Source organism: Rattus norvegicus, chromosome 18, assembly GCF_021556685.1.
Source record: "Rattus norvegicus strain SHRSP/BbbUtx chromosome 18, alternate assembly SHRSP_T2T, whole genome shotgun sequence".
In the NCBI taxonomy this organism is placed as follows: domain Eukaryota; kingdom Metazoa; phylum Chordata; class Mammalia; order Rodentia; family Muridae; genus Rattus; species Rattus norvegicus.
Genome location: NC_141551.1, coordinates 56104370 through 56123431, shown reverse-complemented (window position 1 = coordinate 56123431; position 19062 = coordinate 56104370). Strand labels below are relative to the sequence as shown.

The 19062-nt window shown below is 52.1% G+C and overlaps 1 protein-coding gene across 12 annotated transcripts in view; it reads left to right on the top strand.

Moving 5' to 3' along the window:
- The window catches only part of Synpo (synaptopodin), a 65986-nt gene that overhangs the window by 44384 nt on the left and 2540 nt on the right, over positions 1-19062 (top strand). For 5 of the 12 annotated variants that reach the window (XM_087593308.1, XM_087593305.1, XM_087593306.1 and 2 more), the window contains one exon: positions 11489-13872. In XM_087593308.1, the coding sequence (XP_087449434.1) occupies positions 11489-13872 (2384 nt within the window). 12 annotated transcript variants of the gene reach the window in all.

The window sequence follows — 19062 nt, the reverse complement described above, 5'->3', positions numbered from 1 at the left end:
ACTGTGCTGGGAGATTAACTGGTGGAGGTTGTCCCGTTGCTAGGGAACCTTGAGTTGTTGAAGAAATCACATGTGTCAAGCGTTTTTCATGAACTTGGAATAAAGGCCAGTTACCCTGTGGCTAAAGTCAAATTTATAAAGGATGAGTGGATCAGGTCAGAGGTGGCATAGTTCGCTGGAGGCTCTGCAGAGGCTCTGGCTGGAAGCCAAAGACTGCATGCTGTGAAATCCTGTGGGGAGGAATGGCTTCTCTATGCCCCCTCCCCCTTCTCGCTTTTTATTTTATTTATTTATTTTTTATTTTATTTTATTTTTGAGACGGGGTCTTGTTATGTATCCCTGGCTGACTTCGAGTTTAAGGCAATCCTCCTACCCACCTCTACTTTCTAAATGCTGTGGGTACAAGCATGTACCACTATACCCAGCCACTGCCTCAGTTTTCCACACTGTAGAATGACGTCACAATTCCCGTGTTTCTGACGAAGGAAAGGCGTTAGGGAGACTGAGTGTCTCGAGTACATAGAGGACGGTCTCTATTCCCTTTATAACATGGTACGCGTACCTAGATCCTTTTTTACTAAGTTTTCTCCTTAGCATAGCTAGGTTTCACTGTAGCATTATCAAGCACAGCACACATCACAGGGGCGTTGCTCTTATCTGTTCCACGAGATAATTTTCTCACGCAGTGCATTCTATTGACTGTGGGTTTTGTTAATGTTAAGGAGCCATGTTAATATGCCAGATCACAGTCTAGGCATTTGTCGCTATAGGTTTGCTCGCTATAAACCTAACTGATGGGTTGGTGGGCTCCAAAAGGCCCGTTGAGCCTTTAACCTGACTGTGTGCTAGTGTCCCTCAGGTGGGCCCAGGGGTCTGGACTGGAGCCCAGGAATTGGCTTGTGGGCCACCTGCAAGTTCTGATCCGGGCAGGAAAAAGAAAGGGACTTGAGGCCTTACATGGCGTTGGGTGCCAGGCTAGGGCTACTCTTTTTCTCCTTCTTCTTAGCTGCCCTGACCTGTGCCCAGGAGAGAAGTTAGGGCAACTGTGACAACTGGTGACACCGATGGTGGCTGCTGCCCCCCTTGGTGCTGTGCAGGTACTTTATGGGGCTTAGCTGTTGTGGAGATGGACAGGGGGACATTCTCCAGACAGTGTCATCTCCTGGGACATCTGGGACAGGTGGTAGGTGTTAATGCCCTGAAGGGAGAGGTGCTGCCTGACAATGGAGAGTCATGAATTTCAAAGCCTGTCATTGCATCACGTCACCGGCTGTGCTCCAGCAGCTAGCGCCCTCCATGCAAGAACTGCTTACTGACTCCATTACTTAGAGAGTAGGTGGGCTGGAGGGACCCCTACCCTCCCACAAGGTATGTATTGATTTCAGATGTGCCCAGGCTGGCCTGCTGCATGTGCACGAGGTACTTCCGCGGATATGCCTGCGGGCACTCACGTGACTGTCCTGCCCACTTTATTTACTGTGTGCACGACTGGGTGGGCTCTGTTGCGTGTCAGGCAGATTTGAAGCAGGCAGAGCCTCTGCGTGGGGGCGGGGTGGGGGGAGGGCTGTGTTCGAGGGAGGATGTGCTGCCACCCGCTGGAGTATGGCCAGCGTTCAGGAAAAGAAGGAGATCTCAGAGGCAAGAAGAGGCTGGTGGGAAAGGCAATTTTCTTGTTTGCGTATTATGTAGCCTGCCTCAGGACCTTAGCACGAGCTGTCCCTCTGCCAAGGCACACTCCCCACCCCAGATGCCCATCCCCCCTCCCCCACCTCTGCCCCCTACCTCCTGGACGAGGTTGACAGTCATGGCTACCTTTGCAAGTCACTCTCCAGAGGCTCAGAATCAGGCTCAGAATTATGTTTGTACTCATTATCTTGCCGCCTTAATTAAAATTCACACATTTTTGTGCTACTTTTTGTTAATGACTGTGTACAGTGCCCAACCCTTATAATTCGTGCAATAAACATTGGCTGTACTATGGGGTCTGTACTATGTACGCCTAGTTTCTTTAAATTGTCTGATTATCCTCTAAGATGAGACACACCTGACAGCAAAGGCCTGGTGCATGTTTTCGGGGACACATTTGAAACTTACATAGCTATGAAGATGTGAAGAATCAGAGCCCCACCCAGAACGCTTGGCATCCACTAGAGGTGGGAGGCACCGTTCTCGGGCAAGCACTGGTCCCTGTGCGATCTCCAGTATGAGGAGCTGGGTATAAACTAGGTACAGGAGTTAGCTCAAGGCCACCTAAATGCAGTCATTCAGAGACGCAATGATTTACTAAGTGTGGATGATTGCCGATCTGTTGCCCAGTAGGTGGAAGGGTGGGCTACGGGTGGGAGGCGCCAGCTGACAGGATGGGAGTGTGAAGGCAGGTGCTGGAGACCTACAGTTAACTCTCTAGCCTAACGCTGTAGGGGATCCTCCAATCCTTGAGAGCCTCGGTTTATCTTTAAAATGAAGATAAGACTTGTGACTCACAGCTCACAAGGATAAAAGTACAATATTGAAAGAATGATTATGCACAAAGGGGGAAGGCCTGGTAGATGGATGTGGTGGGCGGGCGGCTACTTGAGAAACAAGGGCACCCAACTCCTGACAGTTTTGCTGTGGTGACCCCTGTGCTATAAACCTTAGAGCTACCTCTGCGTCTCAGTTGCTGAGTGCTGGCTATGAAGCGGATGGTCTACTCTGTGTGTGTGTGTGTGTGTGTGTGTGTGTGTGCCTGTCTGTCTGTCTACCATAGATTCTCCCTTGTCACCTGCGAGCAAGCCAGAGCCCCGGTTTGGTCTTCTATCCTCTGTGAGAGGCAGCCTCAAGCCCCATCCCGGGAGAGGCACTGGGCAGAGCTGGGTTCCCATGCTGTCTACCCCGTTGAGTAGCTGGAGTGCCAGCATGCTTGTGCTGTCCTTATCATTCCTCCTGTGTTTTCTCTCCCGGGTTATTTATTTTTCTGAGAGGAAGGAATGTGGAGAATTTACCACAGGGCTGGCCTTTTTTTTTTTTTCTTTTTCCTTTTTCCTCAGCTGCATAGCAGCTTCTTCTATATGAAGGAAGCAGCAGACACAGATGGCAGAGTGGAGGAGGCAGAGGGTCCTGGCTGACTGTGGGACTGAGAGGTGCGGGTTATATAACCACCCAGAGGCCCGAGGCAGATCCCACAGGGCATGTAGCTCAGGGCAGAGCCTCGAAGCTCCCGGGCTCCTGTGAAATGCTACCCAGCTCACTGCATGCAAACTGGACTCCAGGCAAGCCTGCTGTCAATTTTTCTTCATCAATGGTTTCTCCTCTCCTTCTCACTTTGGGCCATGGGGGTAGGTTAGGGCCAGACTACCTTTGAGTCTTCTAGTCTCTGAAAACTGTCCCTGGTGCTTGGGGCACCCCTCATCTCTGCTTACAAAAACCTAAGGAAATGCTGTCCTCTGCAGGAAGCTTTTGGACCACTTTATCCTGATCTCTCTCTCTCCAGGCTCTGTGCTCTCTGGGTATCTTATGGAATATTCTTCTCCTCAGGTTTGACACGGCAACTTGAGGTTTCATTTCCCGTTCCCCCCACAAGTTTGCCGTTCTTTCCTCGGTGTCTCCTCACCCCCTGGGAACCTCTCTCCAGTCTAGAATCTGGAATTTGGCTCTAGGGCTGAGTGAAGAAGCAAATGAGAAAGTTTGGGTGTGGGGGCGCTCGTCCATCCGTCCATGCTCACTGAGCCCTGCTACTGATATTTCTGCCCGGTCACGGCACTTAACGAAGCTCTTGGCACAGCGCTCAGAAGAAAGCCCACCTCTTTGTGTAGGGCCAGCCTGTGGCAGGCGCTGGAGATGAGCACAGATGCGGGAAAATTCTCTTTCCTATCCTGCCTCTCCATTTTTAAGTCTCTGGACCTCTTTGTCTCCGGGGTTATGAGTATGGTCTGTCTTGTGCTCCTAAGTCTTCCAAGGGACCTTATATCCTGAAGGTCAGTCAGCCTTAGCTCTCTTACAGGTTCTTGTCCTTCTAGGACTGAACTTGCCTATCTCCGGTTACTGTTTTAGATTTTGCTTTTGTTTTTGAGATAGGGTCTCATTGTGTCACCACTCTAGTCTGGAACTGTACACAGACCAAGCTGGTCTGGAACTCATAGGAATCTCCCTCGCTCTGCCTCCATAGACAGGGTTAAAAGTGTGTGCCACTAACGTGCCTGCCCTGTTTTGTTCGGGTTTTTAAAATTTACTTATTTTTATTCATGTGTGTGGGTGTTTTGCCTGCATGTATGTTTGTGCCCCAAGTGTGAACAGTACCCATGCAGGCCAAAAGACAGTGTTGGATCTTCAGGAGTTGGAGTTACAAGTGGTTGCTAGTCACCACGTGGGTGCTGGGAACTGAGTCCGGGTCTTCTGCAAAAGCAGAAGGCCCTGTGAACCTTTGAGACAGTTTTCCATCCCATTCTTTTTCTTAATAATTGATCAATTTTTTTCGGTACCAGGTCTCACTCTGTAGTCTTGGCTGGCCTGAAACTTATAGAGACACCTGTCTCTGTCTCTGCCTCCTAAATGCTCAGATTAAGAAGGGTCTGCATCACTATGCTGGGTGATTTTGTTGTTGTTTTGTTTTGTTTTAGACAGAGTCTCATGTAGCCCAGCAGGCCTCGAAACTGTGGGGTAGCCAGTCAAATATGACCACGGACTTCCTTTCTCCTGCCTCCACCTCTCTAGTGCTGAGATTACAGGCATGCACCACCATGCCGTCCCATACAGGGCTAAGGGATGTATACAAGGACTTTGTGTGGGCCAGACAAGTGCTCCACATGGATCTGTGTCCCCAGCCCTCTGACTACCATTTCTAAAATTCTGAAATCTACCCATAGTGCATCAGTGATCTAGCCAGTAGAACAGGCAAGAACAATGCTATGACAGCCCGGTCCTGCCAGGACCTTGCAGCAAGGCCTCGGTCAGCCAGAAGTCTGCAGGCTACCTTTTATCTGCAGAGACAGCTGCCAGCTGAGCCAAGGGTCAGCCCTCCCTCTTCTGTCTGTACCTGGCTCTTTTGACAGGAGTGGGAAACCAGGAGTTCTGGCACAGCCCTCGTCCTTCTACTTCCTGTGAGTTCTCTTCCTGCCGTGAGGCCTCTGGGCCTGACTGAGCAGAGGATGCTATGAGCCTGGGAGGATTGAGCGGGGGGTTTCCTGGATGAAATGGCAGGAATGAGAGGTGTGCTTGAATATTCTCTGCAGGTGGAGCTCCACAGAGGGGAGCATCCCAGGCTCAGGGATCCGCTGCACTGCTGCAAATATGCTCTGTTCCCTCTCTTGGCAACTGTGAGAGCCGGGGTGTGTGAGCTAGCCTTCAGTGCCTTTCTCCTCGGCTCTAAACTGGCCGTCAGAAGCAATCCTTCCTAAATTGCTGTAAGAAATCGAGGAGAAAGCCTCCAGCCTTTGTTTTCAGCATCTGGAACTCAGCAGATGGTGGCAGCTGTCATTGTCACTGGGGGTGTGGGCAAACAGGAGTGCAGGAGTGAAGCAGGCTATGTGGGGGACTGAAGACCCAGAGCCTGGACATCTTGAAACAAACTTTGGGTGGGTCACCCTGAGTGTGACCCGAAGCTGGGTTTCCAACTGGCCATGTGACTTTTCCAAGATACAGCACGAGTCTTCTCTAAGGTAGAGGTGATGTCACGGGTAGCCTCAGGGCTGCTGTGAGAATGAAGCGCAGTCCTGTCAGCGTCCCTAGCAGACAGCAAGCCCTCCCTGAAGTGCAACTGCTTCGCTTGTAATGGTGCCCTGGGCGGTGCAGCTCAGACACTGACAGGCAGGGAAGTCTTTGGGGAGGGGCTGGTCACATTCAGATTGGACAAGAGGGTGGGGGGCATAGGACACATTGACAGGACGGGAAGGAGAAGGCTCCAAGTGTAGATGGAGGTTTGTGCATCCCTGTTTCCAGACTGGAACTCACTCACAGGCAGGAGTGGGAACCCGGAGCCCTTGTTCCCAGCCATTGCTAAGGACACAGGGAGGAGGCGAGTACTGCTCAGGCTGTCTTAGCTGTCAGGACCCTGGAATGCCTGGATGAGGAAGGAGGACCCTTCTGGCTCTCCCGTGGTTTGGGGTTCTGAGCACAAGAAAAGCATAGGGCTGGAAGGGAGGACTGGTGAATCTGGTGAATCTGGCTGCGTGGGGTGGGTTGATTGGCGGGGGAGAGACTGGGGGTGGAGAGGCCATTTAAAAGGCGGTTGCAGAATCGTTTTTTCCTGATAAAGAGCTGGGCTGAGTCATCTGTGGAGGAGAGAAGTCATATCGAGCTCCTCCGGGTACTGTCAAGGTGGGATTTTTCCTCTCTTTGTCGGCCAGGAGCTTGGCTGCCTGTTCCAGAGGCTTTGAGAACAGAGGCCAGCCAGCAGCAGAGCATCCTGGGGAAGCTAGGCTGCAGGGAGGACCCGTCAGAGTGAGTAAGCTGAGCGCTCAGGGGGGCCTTTGGGGTTTGGGGTGTGACTCAGGGCATGTGGCATCCCCTGTCTGGCCTATTTGCTCCCCCAGCATTAGGAAAGAGGCAAATGGGGAGTTCTCCCAGCCTGTTAGCAAGGCTAGAGCCGGTTGGCTCTAGGGATCCCTGCTCCTACCCCTGCATGCCCCTTCCTACCCATGTGTGGGTCATTCCACATGCTTCTGGCATGGATGCACCCCTGAGGGTCTGTGTCACTTCCTTCTCTGCAGGGAGGATGTGAGCTTGGGCTGGCAAAGCGGCTGGGTTATTACTCAGACCTCCTCATCTTCCTGCCCTGGCCAAACCAGAGGTTATGTAGTGGCTGGGACATTGGGTCCTTCCTGACACCACTGGGGAGCCAGTTTACCCAGCCTGTTTACCCAACCTGTTGCCAAGGCTCCCAGGCTGCTACAATGGGCTGCCTCCCGTCAACCTCTGTTCCCACCTCTGGCTCCCATCCTACCCACTGGCCTTGCCTGGCCACTCCCATTGACGGCAATAGTGTGGAGTCACATTTCCTTGAATTCTCGCTGTCCTGACCTCTCTGGCCTCTCCTCCTTTGCCTCAGATCCCCTCCCTTACTTCAGACAGGCTTAGTGATGAGCAGAATGGGGGGCTGCCTACAGGAAGCAATAAGGACTTGGAGAGAGAGCTTATACCTGCTACAGCTGGGCCGGGAATTTACTGATTCTAGCCTTAAGATCTTCCTACGCCACTGGCATTCCATTTCTGCCTTTGTGAGAATAAGGCTGTCAACTCTCCTCCTGAAAGAAAAAAGTGGTAGAAAGCAGCTGAGGGGTGTTGGTGGGGTGAGGAGACAGGGCTCTGCAGACTGTCTTCCAGGAACCTTGAAGCTTCCTTGATGTCCCTCCCACTGAAGCTCTGAGCCAGAAAGCCCAGTGGTTAAGACGTCTCACTTCCCAGTCGGACCTTCGGAGTCCAGAATCCTAACTGTGCCACTTAAAGTTGTTTGGCACTGGGTGGGCAACTCTGAGCCTGGCTATCATCTACAAAATGGAAGGAGTAACAACAGTATTATCATTTGGGATTGCCTTGTGGATGAAAATAAAATCCAAATCTGATAAGCATTTGGGGGCCATGTAGGGCCTGTACCCTAGCATCCCTACCGCCCTGGGGCAATGTTCTGTCTTTAAGCCTCTCCTCCACTCCGGATCTACCCCGTCCTACCTGTCCCCAGGTAGCTCTCTTCTCTTTGTCTACGCTCCATCCTTCTTTGAAGGCCTGTATTCAGGGCTGTTCTCTAGAGCTCTATATAGGCCTTCAGTGATCTAGGCTAGGAAAAAGGGCACCAACTACTGCAAGGGCAGCCAGGCAGTGAGGACTGCTGGTTCCTGTGGCCCTGGCTCACCTCTGATCTCTCTGAAACCAAGATGCACAATCTTAGACAAGTTTGCTATTGGCAGGGGTGACATTGCCTTAGGAGACTTCAGTTGGAACATCCCCTGTTGCCTGTGACAAGGGACCCTGGGGTACCTTTGGTTGGTCAAGTCCTGTTCTATCCTACCCCCATGATTGTGTAGGGTGACCAAAAATTGCCATGCTAGTAGTTGGCTGGGTTGACTCCAAACCTCTTGTTGAATTTCTTTTATGTGCACTGCAGCTGGCCCAGGGTTCAGGACTCCACTAGAAGGGAGGCTAACACCCCCGCCCCAGGCCCTTTCTGCCATTCTTCTTGGAGCTTAGGGGCAGCTCTGATCTCATAGGAGGGGAGGGTCATCTAGAGCAATTCAGACTATGACTAGCCTGGCCGGAGGTCAGCAGTCTGGATCCTGGGCCATCTCCTCTTTGTGACCCTTGTTTTTCCTGAGCTTCCCAAGCTGGCTTCTCCCCAAGGGTCTTTCATACTGCCATTGGAAGCCAGAGGGTTGAGGAGTAGTGTGTATATGTGAGGCATGCGGGTCGGGCACACAGGACTGGCCCTGAAGCAGGAAAGTAAGGAGGAAGCAGCAATGTGCAAGGACATGGAGTAGCTGGACGTTCAAACACCAGATCACTTTCTATCTGCCTTACCCTGTGGGATCCTGCTAGCCAGTTACCTAGCTCTCTGCAAAGGTAACTCTGTACTGTTGGATAGCTCACCTTCCTGTTCTGGCCTTTGGTTTTTCCCATCAACACCAAGTGCACAATAGCAGGTTGTGCCCTATAGGGTCACAGTGAGAGGGGGGCGCAGGTAGCATGCACTTAATCAGTGCTAGCTGCAAATTGCTACAAGTGTGTCAGAAGGAACATTGGTGGGCCCCGTGTCCTGGGTCACACATGATGGGGTTGCCCCCGTGAATCTCTGCAGGACTGTCAGGTTGCAAGGAGAAGCTGTTCGCTGGTGTGGCCGGGGTTGGGGGTAGAGCAGAAACACACTAAGTCACGAGTCCATGCCACATGGGTGTGTCAATAAGTTTTGCACATGTAGGGGTGTTGGCTTTAGGGATGCAAGAATCGAGTGGAGAATTGTGCCATGACAACCACCTCCAAGCTGCTGAGACTCTGTGGTGCTTCTCCATGTCTCCAGAGTCCCCTGATGTGAGGCTTTCAGGATCCTGATCTGTGCTGTGAATGAAATGTGCTTTGCAGGATAAGGATTGGGAAATGTCTGTCCTCATGAGCAGAGTCGGGTCACAGGGGCCTGCTGTTCCTGGGGTAGCATGAGCCTTCTTTGCCCTTTGCCCTAGACTTGATGATGTCAGATCCCTTGTACGTATGACCTCATGGAGGCCCCCAAACCTTTCAGAGCCCATGACTCTGAGAGAGGATAAGAGTTTGCCAGAGCCCTAGGGATAACCCAGCCGGAGAACTTGGCTTTGGGCCAGGAGACCTGTTTTAAAGCAGAACAGAGGAGGGAGACGGTCACTGCATGGTCCAAACCTTTCCTAAAGACTTTCCTGTGTGCCTGGAAACCTCATCTTCAGCTGTCCCAGGGGAGTGGTCTGGCTAAAGCCTTTATGTTTTACAGAGGGGGTAACTGGGGCAGAAGAGGAATACCACCAGGTGTTGGGGTACAGGTGGGGTAGGCTATGTGCTGTCGTTGTGGCATGAGGGGGAAGCTACAGGAGTAGTAGACTGGAGGATAGAGCCAAAAAGCCACGAAGCAAGGATTGTACCTGCTGACCCCAGCATGGGGGCCAGTCGACTTTGCCCTGGGATACTCTCTGGATCTCAGTTTCCCTATCTATAAAATGGGATAATGGTGAACTACCAATCTCCTCTATCGAGGCACTCCCATCTCTCAGAGTCCACGAACTCAGAGCCAGGCTGGCAAGATGCCTAGAAAGACTGTCCCTGGAGACCCATCAGCCTGTCAGGGCCAGGGCTAATTAGGGTGAGTTAGGAGAGAGGGCAGGGTCAGATTCCTCAAGAGCTAATTAGTTTCCCACAGTGGGGGAGGGGTTTTCTCAGCCACTGGGTAAGCTGTGACCCTGGTCATAGGCTGATCCCTCCAGCTGCCTGTGACTCATCTGTTCAGGCGACTATTTGTTTATTCATTGTTCAACAGCATGGCAGCCGGAGTGCGTGCCAGCTGGGCACTGTGGGCAGAAAGAAATGATTACCTCACTTGTTAGGAGGCCGACCAGTGACCTCTGTCCTTGCCATGTCCCACCGATTCTTTCCCCAGAAGGACCTTGAGCACAGCTATGGAGTGACTCAGCCTTTGCCACCTGGAGCTGTACGGCCTTGGGTCTGTCAGGAATCTCTGAACTTCTTCACACAGCTGCCCAGTGGCTGCCTCTCAGTACACTGGGGAGAACAAGATGAATGAACACAGGGAGCGTTGACATTAGCCCAGGGTATCACTTGGCTTATGTTAGCATGTACAAATTTTTAAATAATTATCTTAACAAAAGTGAGAGGAAAAAAATGGGGAAGGGTGTAGGAGAAACTGGATCGTGGTCTCTTGATTTGATGTGTTATAATTAGGGTTGGGGACACGGCTACTTTTCCATGTTTTTATTTTTTAGAACTAAAACGTGTTAACCATTTTATTTTTTGGAGACATTAGTCCTGGTTGTCCTGGAGCATGTTATGTAGACCGGGCTGGCCTAGAACTTGCAAAGATCCTCCTGCCTCTGCTTTCCCAAGTGCTGGGATTATAGGCATGTATCACCATGCCTGCATATTAATATGTTTTCCGAAAAAGAAGTCTTAGGGGCAGGAGAGATGGCTCAACAGGTAAAGGTACTTGCTGTGCAAGCCTGGTGTCTGAGTTTGATTCCCAGGACCCGTGTAAAGGTAGAACGAGACAAAATTATCCTCTGACCTCCACATGTGTAAACATGGTACATGCCTCCCCACATCAATAATGATAAATTTGAAAGGCCTTAAAAAACAACTTAGTGGCCCAGTTCTAAAATGATATCAAGCAAATGACCAAACTTTGAAAGTATAAAGAGAGAAATGCGTAAGGTGTCCTGGGCTTTGCACACTGGGGAATCTTTAGGGAATCTATTCTTGGAATTGAGGTCAGAAAGGTAAACACGTCAGACGAGGCCTTCGGAGCTGTGCTTGAGGTGAGGAGATGGATGGTCAGTCAGGAGATAAGCAAACTCGTTGATTTCGGACAGTGGTGAATGAGTGCTGTGCAAGAAGAGACGAGATCGGAGAGGAGACAGGAAGGCCCCTGAGGGGAGGGCGTGCTGTCGGGGAAGAGGATATTCCTAGCATATATGGGGCCTTAGCCTTGCCTTCCGGCCTCTTCCCCTTCTTAGGTAAAGAGGAGAGACAGAGTTGATGTAAAACACTCTCAGGGGGTGAGAGCGGTCAGTGGCCAGAGGGACCATGGGAGATGTAGTTGGAGGCATGACTCATTTGGAGAAGTGCTGTGTTACAACCTTCCAGGGCAGTCCAAAGGGACAGACAGGCTATTCTGGACAGCCAATCAGCTTCACCCTTGTATCTTCATGACCGCTGATTCTAGGAAACGGAGCAAAGATCAGATTTCAAAGAGATGTAGGAGGGCATAGTGACTGACTGTCCGTCCGTCCGTACGTCCGTTTGCTAACCAGGCCTGTGTTCTCTGCAGCTTTGGGCCGGAGCACCAGCTTCACAGAAAAGGATCTGAAGGAGGCCAAGGAGAGGAGCCAGCGGATTGCAGCCCAGCTCACCACCCCTCCCAGCTCCAACTCCCGAGGGGTCCAGCTCTTCAACAGGCGCAGGCAGAGGGTGAACGAGTTCACCTTGGAGAGCCGAGGCCAGAGGTCACCAAAGCTCAGCCAAGAGGCCCTTCAAACAGGGCATCCTTCCAGCCCCATAGGCCATGCCCCAGGGCTTAGTGTGAATCCTACCTCTCCATCGAAGCCAGGCTCTCCAAAGCACTCCAGCTCCCAAAGCCCCAGCCGAGGGGTCCCTGGCCACATCATGGAGGGGTACTCAGAGGAAGCCAGTCTGCTGCGGCACCTGGAGAAGGTTGCCAGTGAGGAGGAAGAAGTACCATTGGTAGTTTACTTAAAGGAGAATGCAGCCCTGCTGACAGCTAATGGACTGCACCTGTCCCAGAACCGAGAGACCCAGCAGTCCTCACCAAACCCTCCTGAAACGGAGGAAGTGCCCAGCCCAGCTGCAGATATCAACCAGAACCCCTCCTCTCCCAATGCCACGCTCACCACAGCAGCCTCTAACAGCCACCACAACCAACCCACCGCTGATGTCAATCAAAACCCCCCAGCCACTATCACCCCTGTCCAACAAAATTCATCTGAGACACAGTGTTCCCCGAATGGCACGCTTGATTCCAAACCCAACACTCCAAGCGCTGATGATGGGCAGCGCCCGGTGCCAGCAGAGGAAGTGAGGTCCAGCATTCTCCTGATTGACAAGGTGTCCGCTCCACCATCTGCCGCCAGCCCCTTCTCTAGAGAAGCTACTCCCCTCTCCAGCTCTGGGCCACCAGCTGCAGATCTCATGTCCAGCTCTCTGCTCATTGGCATGCAGCCTAGCACCCTAGTGGCATCAGCAGAACAAGAGGTGTCTGGACATGCAGCTGTCACCACGCCCACTAAGGTGTATAGTGAAGTACATCTCACACTAGCCAAGCCTGCATCCATGGTCAACAGGACCGCCAGGCCATTTGGGATGCAGTCGCCAGGGACTACCAGCCAGATAGAGCAAAGTCCCATGATGGGAAGACGACATTTTGGAGAGAAGGCCTGGGCTCCCCCAGCTAGCAGTATGGCGGATAGGAGTCCCCAGCCACAGAGGCACATAATGGCCCGCAGTCCCATGGTAGAAAGGAGGCTGGTTGGGCAGAGAAGCCCGGTTGTAGAGAGACGCCCCTTAGGAAACTTTACCCCACCCCCCACCTATGCGGAGACTTTGTCAACAGTCCCTGTGGCTTCCCGGGTTAGGTCTCCTCCCTCTTATTCTACTCTGTATCCCAGCTCTGACCCCAAGCCTCCCCATTTGAAGGGCCAGGTAGTTCCTGCCAACAAGACAGGAATTTTGGAAGAATCTATGGCACGCCGAGGCAGCCGGAAATCAATGTTCACGTTCGTGGAGAAGCCTAAGGTGACGCCGAATCCAGACTTGCTGGACCTCGTGCAGACAGCTGATGAGAAGCGGAGGCAGAGAGACCAAGGGGAGGTGGGCATGGAAGACGAGCCCTTTGCCCTGGGAGCTGAGGCCTCCAACTTCCAGCAGGAGCCAATAGCTCGGGACAGGTCCGGCCCTGCGGCAGCTGAGGAGACTGTCCCTGAATGGGCTTCCTGCCTCAAGTCACCCCGTATCCAGGCTAAGCCGAAGCCCAAACCCAACCAGAATCTCTCAGAGGCCTCAGGGAAGGGGGCTGAGCTCTATGCCCGCCGCCAGTCACGGATGGAGAAATACGTCATAGAGTCGTCAGGCCATGCGGAATTGGCTCGCTGCCCTTCACCTACTATGTCATTGCCTTCATCCTGGAAGTACACCACTAATGCCCCTGGGGGCTTCCGAGTGGCGTCCTTAAGCCCAGCGCGGACTCCGCCTGCCTCTCTCTACCACGGCTATCTGCCAGAGAATGGAGTCCTGCGCCCAGAGCCTACCAAGCAGCAGCCATACCAGATGAGGCCTTCACTCTATGCTCTGTCGCCGGTCAAGGAACCTGCCAAGACCTCATCACGTGCCACCTCGTCACGCGCTTCGTCACGCACTGTCTCACCTCGTGCTGCCTCCCCGGCCAAGCCTAGCTCCCTGGACCTGGTGCCCAACCTGCCCAGAGCAGGCCTCCCACCGTCTCCTGCGCTTCCTCGGCCTTCCCGCTCCTCCCCAGGCCTCTACAATGCCCCAGTCCAGGACAGCCTCCAGCCCACTGCCGTGAGCCCCACCTACAGCAGTGATATCTCCCCCGTGTCTCCCTCCAGGGCGTGGTCTCCTCGAGCCAAGCAGGCCCCCAGGCCTTCCTTCTCCACCCGGAATGCTGGGATCGAGGCCCAGGTGTGGAAACCTTCCTTCTGCTTCAAGTAACACATCCCAGTGCCTGTCTTGTCCCCCCTTTCGGAGGGCCAGAGAGAAGATGTGGCAGGATCTAGCTCAGGGCTTAGTGAGAAAGATGGACGTCTACGGTTCAAGGTCTGGCATTGACACCAGATAGCTATGTGACTGTAGGTGGACCATCTCCCCTCTCTGAGCTGCAGACAAAGGGGCTTAGACGCCATATCAGGGCGATGAGGGGTATCACGGAGAAAGAAAACCCTCAGAGGGTCCCAATGAGCAGAGAGTCTTTCCCTGGCCTTGCAAGCTTCAGGGATGGGAGTCTGGTGGCAGTGTCTTGCTTGGAGAAGGCCCAGAGGTGTCCTCACGGGGACTTCTGGAACAGTCTTCTGACATCTGTGAATCTGCAAGCTCTGGGTGTGCCTTACTCATAGGGCTCAGGCTCCTGGCCTCTGGCTTCCTGCTTCTGGATTCTCACCTTCACAGGGCGCTTCTTCCCCCTCTGCCTTCTGGACATTTTCTCTCTCCTGCCTCAGAGAGCTTTGCCTGACTCCACCTCCTCTCCTGAGTCCTCTGCTGCCTGTGGACTTAGTGCACCACTCCTTTCTGACGCTTGTCCTCCTGCTCTCTGAGACTCTGCTGCCTCCGTGCCCTCTCCAGGACCTGACTGTCCACAGGGAGGGTGACTCCTGGGCCCAGACCTCAGTCCTGCTTCCAACTGCCTTGCCCTCACTGTTCTGGGATGAGGGACATCCCTGGGGAACCCCCGAGAAGAGTGTCCTTTAGACAGCTATGCAGATGTGAATGTGCTGCTAGGAGAGTGACCCTTTAGTGACATAGTGACCTCGGGCAAGATCTCCCAGACTGAAGGAAGCCACCAGGATGCGAAGGCTCAAGGTCCAGGGAGAGACAACAGAAGGGTGTCCTAGACTCACCCACACCTCCCATTTGCTGGGGAGCTTTGGCCAATTCACTTCTCCTTTCTAGGCCTTAGTTTTCCCTTGTTCACAGGGTTTCGATACTCCCTGGAGATTGAGAGACCAGGCTGGCACAGTGGGATAAAGGCCCCAGAAGCAAGCACACTGTCATGTAGAGAGAAAGTGGAGGAGCCGCTGTGGAGGGACAGTGAGTTAGAGCGGCCTGAGGAGGTGGGGTTGCAGCGGGCTACAGTCAGAAGCCTCGGCTGGGTCAGCTTAAGCGTGGGCTCAGTTGGTGACAGTGGGAAGAACGTGGCACAGTAGCTCAGGAGAGGCACAGAAAAGCCTTGGACTTAGATCTGGACTAACAGACTGAACGGGCACCTCGGGTCTCAGTCTCGGTTTCCCTGTTTATACAGAGGGTGTGGAGTCAAGTAGCCCAAGATCTCCCACTCCCTGCCTCCCTTCGACGTGGTACAGCCACCCCCTCCCACCCCTAGAACTATCCTTTGGAGGGTGTGTGAGAATACAGATATAAGAAGACAGACACATTTAGATGGAATCTTCCCAAGACTTAGGGCTAGGACCACCCACTTCCTCTTTCCCATCCCTATTTCTGGGATCCCAGAGGGGCAGGGGTGGTGGAGGCGTTGCCTGTACTCGGCTGAGTGCGCAGTTTGAGCCTTAGGCTTGTCTCCATGGGAACAGGGGTGCCTTGTCAGTGAGCTCATCCACACAGAAGAGGGGGGTACATGGGGAAACTTCAGGCCATGTCTTCCCTGAACAATCAGTCTCTAGTAGACCCTGCCCTTTTGCACCCGGGGCGGGAAGGTTGGCAGTGGAGGAGCCCATCCTCCGTCTGTCCTGTAGCTCCTGCCGAGGGCTCAACTCTGGTCCTGCCTCCTGTTCTCAATACACTCTGTCTCAAATCTGTCTGGCTTCTTTCTTCTGCGCTGTTGCTGCCGCAAGTTGGGGCTCCCTCTCTCCTCCCTGAGTCAGGCCTGGAAGCGAAGTGGAACTGCTCAGCTGCTGTGTGTGGATGGAAAGGGAGACTGTGTCCCTGTGCTACTGAGCCTGCTGTGTGACTGGATCTGTTAGGTGTCAGCCATATGACACCTAGGAAAAGAGGGCACTTCTTTCCCCTTACTTCTTTCCTACGTCTGAGTCTGTCCCAGATCGTGTTGAGGAGAGAGAAAACACACTGCCCTGTGGCCCAGATCGGTTGGGGGGTTCTATCCATCTGTCTGCCCATCTGTCTTGTCTATTTATTTGTTTGTTTGTTTGTTTGTTTATTCATTCATTTGATAGGATCTGTAGCTGAGCCTGGCCTTGAACTTATGATGATCCTCCTACCTCAGCCTTCTGAGTGCTAGGACTATCTATAATCATAAGCTTCCATGCCTAGTTCTGTGGTTTGCTGTTTGGTTTATTTATTTTTATTTATTTATTTATTTATTTATTTATTTATTTATTTATTTATTTATTTTGAGACAAGATCTGGCTGACCCAGAACTTGGTAGGTAGACCAGGCTAGCCTCAAACTCACAGAGATCCACCAGCCTCTGTCTCCCAAGGACTGGTGTGAAAGATGTGCATCAATGTGCCTGGCTCTGATTTACCTGCCATGCCTGCCCCTCCTCCCTCCCCTTCCCTCTTTTAATAAGTGGGATTGAAATGTCTTCCACCAGAACACTCGCTCTCCTGCTCCCTCTGGTTCCTTCCCCCTCTCCATTATCTCTAAATTGGATTGTTTGCCACGTACATTCATCACTAGCCCTGCCTGGCTCCCTTGGTGGAGAAAAAACTAGCTGGTTTGCACGGCCTCTGCCTGTCTCTGGCACTGGTTTCCTCTTCTGTTCAAAGACGGGGTTGCAGGGGATGCCCTGCGAGTTCCGAGGCCTCTGACACTGCCATATGCTGTCAGCTCAGCTTCTGTCTCCACCCCACGGTGCATAGACCCTGCTTTGAGCCTGGGGTGACTGGATGCTACTTTCTGAATTTTCACCTATTGCGTTTTCAAGGAATTGGGTAGACACAGTGAACTGAGCTCTTTGGCTGGAAGTGAACAGTTCTGCTCTCTTCTTCCCATCTGTATTGTGCACCCTCTGCCCACACACAGTCATGAGACATGGCACTTAGCATGAAGTCAGGCCTGGATCACTCACATTTCAGCCCATGCCTGAACCACGCCACTTCACAATCCTGCCTGAGTCTGATCACTCTTTCCACTTGTTGGATCCAGCAATCTGCAGTGACCACAAAAGACAGAAACAGGTTCTTTAAAAGAGATTTTTAGACAGTTCTCACAGCTCCTCCAGCCTCATTAACTAGGGCCAGGTATGGTGGCACACGCCTTTGAGCTCAGCACTCAGGAGGCAGAGGCAGGTGGATATCTATGAGTTGAGGCCAGTCTGGTGTACAGAGCAAGCTCTAGGACAGCCAGGGCTACATAGAGAGACCCTGTCTAAGACAACAACAAAAACATTCGTTGACTGACTTGGGTCATGAGCTCAAGGTGACACTCGTTATATAATGGGATGTACCTGAGCCCTTGCACTTGGCTTTTGGATCTGAGACTCTGATCTCAGCCTTTAGTCCTTCCTGTCTACCCTGGGGCAGAGGCCTTCCTTGGAGCTCTTCCCCATCAGCCTGTGCTTCAGGCGACCTGGCTGCACTCTGGGATGTGTCACACACAGAGACCAGCTTCCGGGGACTCTGGCTTATATATACACATACAGCCCTGACCCTGGGAATAAAGGTGGGCTGAGGCCTTGGGCTGACTCTTAATTTGCTTCCCTGTAAGCTTGGATATCCCTGAAAAGGTCCTTACAGCATTACATCCCACCAGAAATGTCCTCTTCTGACTGTCCCTAATGGCCCTTTTGAATGAGGACACTGAGGTTGGACTCATCTGGTAGCTGCCGTGGTGTGACTAGAGAATATATACCTTCTGTCTCTGTTGGTTCTTTTGGTTGGGAGGGACCAAGTTCTCTGCTGGTTGAAAGGATAACTGGCAGATGAGTGTTTGGGTCAAAGAACAGACTTGTGGGTGATTGCAAACTTTGGGGTGAAGTCACTGACTGGACCCCATAGCTTAGGGCTGGGGTAGATGGATGATTGCTAGTGAACATGGACTCAACTAAGAGCCCAAGTGACTACTTCTAGAATATGGGTGAAGAGCTGGACTGTTTAAGGGGTGTGTGTGTGTGTGTGTGTGTGTTTAGCCTGTATTCCCCAAGCCCTCCACTTTCAACCCCCTTAACACTGTGTAAGCATGGTGTGATGTTTGAAACACACACACACACACACACACACACACACACACACACACACACACACACACACACCACAGAACGCAGACACTACTGGGTATGGAAGAATACACCTCTTGGCTTTTTTTTTTTTTTTTGACAGGGTTTCTTGGGGCTGGAGAGATGGCTCAGTGGCTAAGAGCACTGGCTGCTCTTCAGAGGTCCAGAGTTCAATTCCCAGCAACCACATGGTGGCTCACAAATGCCTATAATGGGATCTGATGCCCTCTTCTGGCATGCAGGTGTACATGTAGATAGAGCACTCATCCATTAAAGTAAATAAATGGGGTGGGGGTTCCTCTGTGTAGCCCTGGCTGTCCTAGAACTCACTCTGTAGACCAGGCTGGCTTCGAACTCACAGAGAATCCTCTGCCTCCAAGTGCCCTGCACAAAACCCTTCCTCAAAAAATGCTTTTATATATAAGAATAACATAAGGCTTATGTTAGATATCTACATTTTTTTTCTTTTTCTTTTTTTCGGAGCTGGGGACCGAACCCAGGGCCTTGTGCTTGCTAGGCACGCGCTCTACCACTGAGCTAAATCCCCAGCCCCAGATATCTACATTTTAAAATAGTCAATGCAACTGTATGGCTCAAAACTCTAAACAGACATAGGAAATACTTACTTAAGACTTTTCCCACGCTCTTGTGGCTGTGTGCATTGTGTCTGCCAGCCCTATTCCTTAACTTTTTCCTATATCTTTCCCATCTCTCCTTATGGTATTTTGTTTAGCAGTTCCCTCCAAGAAACGTATTAATGCACGCTATGTTCCTTCACATGAGTTTCTGTTTCCAAAGCAAGCAGAGGCTGGCCCCAGATAGCAAAGGCTTTAAAAGCTTCTTCATTGAGTTGAGCCACCTGAGTTTTTTACTTCAGGCACTACCTGACTTTATTGGGTTCCTTTCCTACCTCCGAATGATGGACAACCATGCTTGATCCTTTCCAAAACCCTGACTCTGGAGGA